Source organism: Xyrauchen texanus, chromosome 12 (assembly GCF_025860055.1).
Source record: "Xyrauchen texanus isolate HMW12.3.18 chromosome 12, RBS_HiC_50CHRs, whole genome shotgun sequence".
NCBI lineage: Eukaryota > Metazoa > Chordata > Actinopteri > Cypriniformes > Catostomidae > Xyrauchen > Xyrauchen texanus.
Window position 1 is genome coordinate 1,511,705 of NC_068287.1, and position 6,196 is coordinate 1,517,900.

Genomic DNA, 6,196 nt, shown 5'->3' on the forward strand with positions numbered 1-6,196 from the left:
CAGATGATTAAAGACTATTTAGCAGGATGTTCCACTTCTATTAAAATAAATAGGAGAAATTGCAACCCCCAACAAAGAAGCTAGCGACCAACGGTCAGCGAATGTAAAAGAAAGTCCCGCCTTACAGGTAAAAGAGCCAATCACTGCTTAGATACAGACATCACCTGTCAATAAAATCCAAAACGCGCATGCGCATTAGCTAAACAAGCCGTGGAAATTGCTTCTTTTTTTGGTACAGAAGCACATTTTAAGATACCAACATTGTGAAATTGTCAAAAACATCGTTTACTACTGATTTGAAATATGTTCTTTGATCGTAATCTTAACCAACCGTTTTTGAGATTTCGTTGCTCCCCCATTCAAGTAGATAGGAACTGCACTGGCATGCCTGGAAATATCCTCCCAAAAGCGTTCCAAAGATGACCGACAGTGGACTGACTTGCTGGAGACACTGTGTTGATCCATAACATCGTCACCCAGGAGAAATACAAAGTAATAAACATTTACTTTATTAAGTATTATCGATAAATTAGTTCACGTTTCCACGTTACATGATATTAAAGCTTGTTTACCAAACGCGTACGGAAACAGATGTATAAATCATGGTAAAATAATACTCTCTTGGCGAGTTTTACCTGTAGCACAAATGTTAAGCGCTGCAGCACTGTTAATCAGTTGGGTTGCTAGGAGACGTCTCTGGTAACAGTCGAACAACTGCTAAGCTAACTGGAACGCTACAGTTTTGTTTTCTTGGAGATCGGATATCAAGTAGGAATATACCACATCCGAGGGTAGACTTTACAACTATTTAGATTTTTTACAGAAATATAAAATTCCTATAAATGCTAATGAATATGCAGTTGTTTTTAATGAAAATCCATCTGGAGCATCTTTTCTGTTGCAATGTTCTACATTTCCATGGCCATGTACTTACTCTTTGAACCTAACTGACACAATGATCGGAAATGTATGATTTTCTGTAGAGCAACAAAAAAATAATTATAAAATCAGAGCTCTCTTTCAGAAAGAGATAATGACAATTCCTTATGTAATACCATACTGGAATAATATTGTAGAGAATTTACCGTGGGGAAAAGTTTGGTCTTTGTCTCATAAGTCTCATGTCTCATGAGTGGTATCTGCTTACCAATAAAATAAAATAAATAACATTTAAATTAATTCACAAATGTTACCCAACCAAAATCTTTCTTAGGAGATATAAGTCAGACATTGAAGTGAATTGCTGTTTTTGTCACGCTCCTGAGGAAGATGTCATTCACTTGTTTTGGCAATGTACCCACACAGAGACATTTTGGTCAGATTTGTTAATGTTTATCCAAGCTTATTTTGTAAGTGACTTTTCTTTCTGCTTTAAAGATGTTTTCTTTGGTTTGGACAATATTACATAACAGGACAATATTACATAATTAATTTGTGTTTCCTTCTAGCAAAAGTTCACATACATATGCAAAAATGTACTGGCTCTAAACCTCTCTTTGAGAAATATAAATTTATCTTTAAGAGAAATGTTGTTATAATGAAATATGACTGTTTGTGGATAATTTTGTGGGGGGGCGCAAGTAGGCTATGATGGAAGGAAAAAAAAATGGAAAAAAAAAATTTTGGGGCACATTTTTTTATCACTAAACTACTGTCATAAAAAGTTATAGTTTTGTATATACATAACTCCTGAATAAAAATTAAAATATGTTTGGACTGATTTAAAAAAAAAAAGTTTTGAACAAATTTGATTGGTTTGTCGATAGTGAGCGCAAATGCAGGTGATAAGCATAAGCGGTTTCATTAAGCGAGTCACTGAGTCGTTCATTCAAACGATTCGTTCAAACGGCCGATTCATCAAGAATGAGACAGATGTTTGTGAATGGGTCATTGAATCTTTGACTCAACCGATTCGTTCACAACACTGAATCATTCAAAACACGATTGAGTATTGCTGTGAGATGCGCTATGCTAAATAAATAACAATACATTGTTGTAACAGCAATATCTCCAAGTTTTGTTTTTCACTGTAAAAATTTCATGATTTGCCAATGCAAAGAGAGTGCCGCCACCTTTTCCCCCCACTTCAAGCACTGATTATAACACAAACAAATCATCCTCCTGGCGGCTTTTTTTTTGGTCAAAAGCGACAAATCCAGCGACTTTTACTGGTGTTTTTGGAGACTTTTGTGGTGTTTGGAGACTTCAAATCACAAATCACTCTGCGTTAGACCTACTGTGCTCAACGAACAGCGGGTGCTGCCGTGAGCCCCTCTCCCGTCCAAAAGCACTCACAGGCGGTCAGTCTCTCAGTAGCCTCGCGCAGCAGTCAGAGCAGAGAGGAGACACACACCCCTCCGCGTCCAGGCTGCAAATGAATCATGCATGCGCATGGCCGCCGCCGTTCCCGCCCTGGCTTACAGAACAGGGTATAAATGTAAATGTTCACTCACTCTCACGCAAAAATAAATCACTGCATTTAAATTGACTCACGACATAGCTTTCCATTCACTCTAGTCTAGTCTCTTGCCAAGTTCGCTTGTGCCAGCTCTCGCTAGTCTTATCAATCTCGATTTACATAGGCCTTTACTACAAAACCCCAACATTCTTTTTAAAGACTAAACCCACAAACATTCTTTTTTAAGATTAGATCAAATCTCAGCCCTAGCCAGTATTTTTTTTAACTGCTAGCAGTACACTTAGCTAAAACTACCCACATGACTAAGACACACACACACACACACACACACACACACACACACACACTGACGAGGACTACAATCGTTAAGTATTAAAATAAAATCTGAATTGTCTGCAAAATAATTATTTTGTTCGTTTAATTAAAGATTGTGCCTAAGTCCCGACTGATTAGCCCCTGATACGTCTCTCAATATACACCACACACACAGTTACATATTGCCTAAACTTTATTGAAAACACATCAAAATGGAGAAATTTCTTGTGAGGACCAACAAGCCAACCGACGCACCACCAGCTGCAAAAAAGCTTCGAAGGTACGATGAAGCATACCTGCAATTTGGGTTTACAGTCACGGCTGATCTGAGACCTCAGTGTGTCGTGGTGTGCCGAGGTGCTGGCAAAGCGACACTATGAAGCCCTGCAAATTAAAAAGGCACCTCGAAACAAAGCATGCTGGCATTAAAAATAAACCAGCTGAATATTTTAAAAGAAAGCTTGATGGCCTCCATCAGCAACAGGCAACCATTTCAGTGCACAGCACTGTGTCTAAACAGTGTTTGGAGGCATCGTATGTAGTGGCCAAAAGGATCGGTAAACTGGGTAAACCGGATACAATCGCCGAGACTCTCATTTTGCCGGCAGCGCAAGACATGTGCAGAATAATGATAGGCGATAGTGCAGCAGACAAACTCGGTACAGTACCACTGTCCAATGACACAGTCGCTAGGAGAATTGTAGACATGTCCAATGATATCAGAGAGCAACTGATAGAGTTCGTAAAAAAGAGTCCTTACTACGCGCTGCAGCTGGACGAATCCACTGATATTGCTGGGCAGGCACAGCTCCTCACCTATGTCAGGTATCTGCGGGACAAGGCGATTGAGGAGGATGTCCTGTTTTGCCGGCCTCTTCAGTCGCACATATAGTATATTTTTCAATATTCTAGTATGTTTCTTATATATCAAAATACTTATATGAGTTTCCTGGCCTTTGTGTGACCCAGGAGAGAGCATATGAGGTTACTAAAAGTGTTGATGCTGCAGAGGCCACAAAGAGCACCCAGCTGTAACAAAATAATGAGACTAAGGACCTTGAAGATAGACTAAAGCCAAGTTTCTACCAGTAAAAAGACATCAAAAGGCTCTGTGAGATAATGGTGGCAAATAGTATCCATTGGTTACAAAAAATAACAAAGGGGCACAGAAATGAGGTAATGCCAGATAACAAACTGTATAGAAGAGGAGGTTTTGGACTAAGACAGTCAGAACGGACAGCTGGCGGGTCTCATGTTTGTTGGTGTTCAATAAACTACAACTTTGGCATCTGGAACTCAAGACTCTGAGAGTTTTCTTACAACTTGAGAGATTCATCGCGATATTCCACGACATATCTTTGGCGTCCAACTCGTGGGGCTGGCATTGAGGTCAAGGGGGCAGAGGTCAGCTGGTGGGACGGCTTGCACGAATCGCACAGAAACACTGCAGCCAGAAACTGAGGTAAGCATCTTTGCTTAAGGTGTTTTTGTGTGATCTGTGGTAGCGAGTCCCGGTAAGTGGCTTCCTAAGACTTTTGCCAGTCGGACATAGAATAATTTGAACTAATTGGCTAAAATAGAGGCGAGTTCCAGATTTCAAAAATAGGGGGTGGGATTGTTTAAAGAGAGTTTAAGAAAGTTTATTTGAAGAAGGTAGAAAAAGCCTGGGGGTGAGTCGAGAGCGTGCGTGAAAAATTCCCGGTTAGGTGCATTTATTCAAGGTTTTGCCAGAAGAGTGGCTGAAAATCCTGTACAGGTGAAAATCCTAACACGGGTGGAGAAGTGAAAATTAGCGCAAAATTCCTCCAGGTGTTAGATTAAGTTATTTATTGCAGTGTTTGACGGAACCGGACTGTGCAGAAAACGGGAATTGTTGAACTATGTGTGCATGTTTGAGATAATGAATAATGTGCATGACTAACTATGTTGTTGGTGCATGTGTGCTTTAATTAGCGCTGTTCTTGTGTTTATTCAAATGCATGATTGCAATGTTGATGATGTATTGTGTGCAAAGGCAGAATAATACAGAGAATCAGGTGCACTAAGCAGGAAATGCTAAATGAGAGCAAAAGTGGAAAACTGAATTGAAACAGTGAATTGAATAAAACAATTGTTGAAAAAGTATAAAAGGCATAAAATGGCACCGGCTTCTCTGATATCTCCCTGCCTTGCTCTCACTCACTGGTCAGCTGAGCAGGACAGCTCTGTGAGTGAGGGAAGGAGATTCAGAAGACAAAAAAATAGAATAATTGGGAAAAAGATAAAGAAAAGGCAAAAAGTTTTCCATTACAGTGAACAAGACTAGAGAAAAATGCAGAGACAAGTGAGTTTTGTAAAGTTGGAGATCAATGCAGATCTGAAGAGTGGGAGAGAGAATTGGAAAGAGCTGATAGAGTTAAAGGGAATCAGCGATCATTTTTGGAAAGAATCAGAGTACATAGATTACATAGGGCAGAAGAGAAAATTAACTGCAAAAAAGAAGGAGTTAATGAGAACCTTAACTGAAGTGGTGAATTTAGGAGAAATAGAACAGGAGTGGCCATTTGTTAACTGGTTGGATGTTGCGGTTAGGAACATAGATCCTAAATTATTTGTGGATCACATAACTACACTCTGTAAAACAGGCCATAGAGATGAGATAGATATATACAGGGGACATTTGAAAGTGTCAGTCAGGGATGTGAATATTCCTTACTTGAAATCTGAAGTGGCACATTATTGGGAAACGTTGTTTTAAGAGGGCAGACTTGGATAGGGAAACATAGATATGCATGATATAAAGCAGAATACAAAACTTAAGTGTGTATTGCTAATATAGACATAGATAATGATGCATTACTTATGTGAAAGCAATGTATTGCCTCATGTTGAAATAAATATGTAATCAAAAAATGAAAGTATAATGCATGATAAAGCAAATAATTAGAAAAATGAATGCATTAGTTTAAACACTTGTGACCATGCTGTATGTATAAGAAATAAGTAATGTATAATCATGTTATCCAGTTTAGACTTTGTACCCAAGATGTATGTATAAGGATAAATATAATACAGTATAAACAAACAAATAGCTGTAAAACAAAAATGTGCATGAAATCAAAAAGTTAACCCTTAGCGGACTGGACAATGTTTATTATTGGGCTGTTCTTTTCATGCCATGAATGAAGCCTGATGTAAGATTAACTAAACTGAGAGGGAGCAGCTGTTGAATGGACATGTGTCAGATCATAACTCTTTTCATATCAAAGTGATGAGTAAGAATATTTAGATTATAAAAAAGTGATAACTTTAAAGTGATTGAATTGTATTTGGGAAATCACATTATCTGGACAAACAATAAAGCTTTGAGTCGAGTGTAGTGCGTTAAACTAAAGTCAAATAAGTTATTGGATTTTAAACCAAGGTTGTATTTAAGATAAGTGTTGTTATATTCAAGCAAATGGCAAAAAGAGGGCCAATGAT

At 38.4% G+C, this 6,196-nt stretch overlaps 1 protein-coding gene across 1 annotated transcript in view; it reads right to left on the bottom strand.

Moving 5' to 3' along the window:
- iqck (IQ motif containing K) overlaps window positions 1–742 on the bottom strand; it is a 68,394-nt gene extending 67,652 nt beyond the window's left edge. Inside the window, exons 1-2 of the mRNA XM_052140039.1 lie at window positions 636–742; window positions 332–451 (exon numbers count right to left, since the gene is read on the bottom strand). Coding sequence (XP_051995999.1) covers window positions 332–359 — 28 coding nt within the window. The 5' untranslated portion in view covers window positions 360–451; window positions 636–742. The remainder of the gene's footprint in view (window positions 1–331; window positions 452–635) is intronic.
- Between the last annotated feature and the right edge of the window lie 5,454 nt (window positions 743–6,196).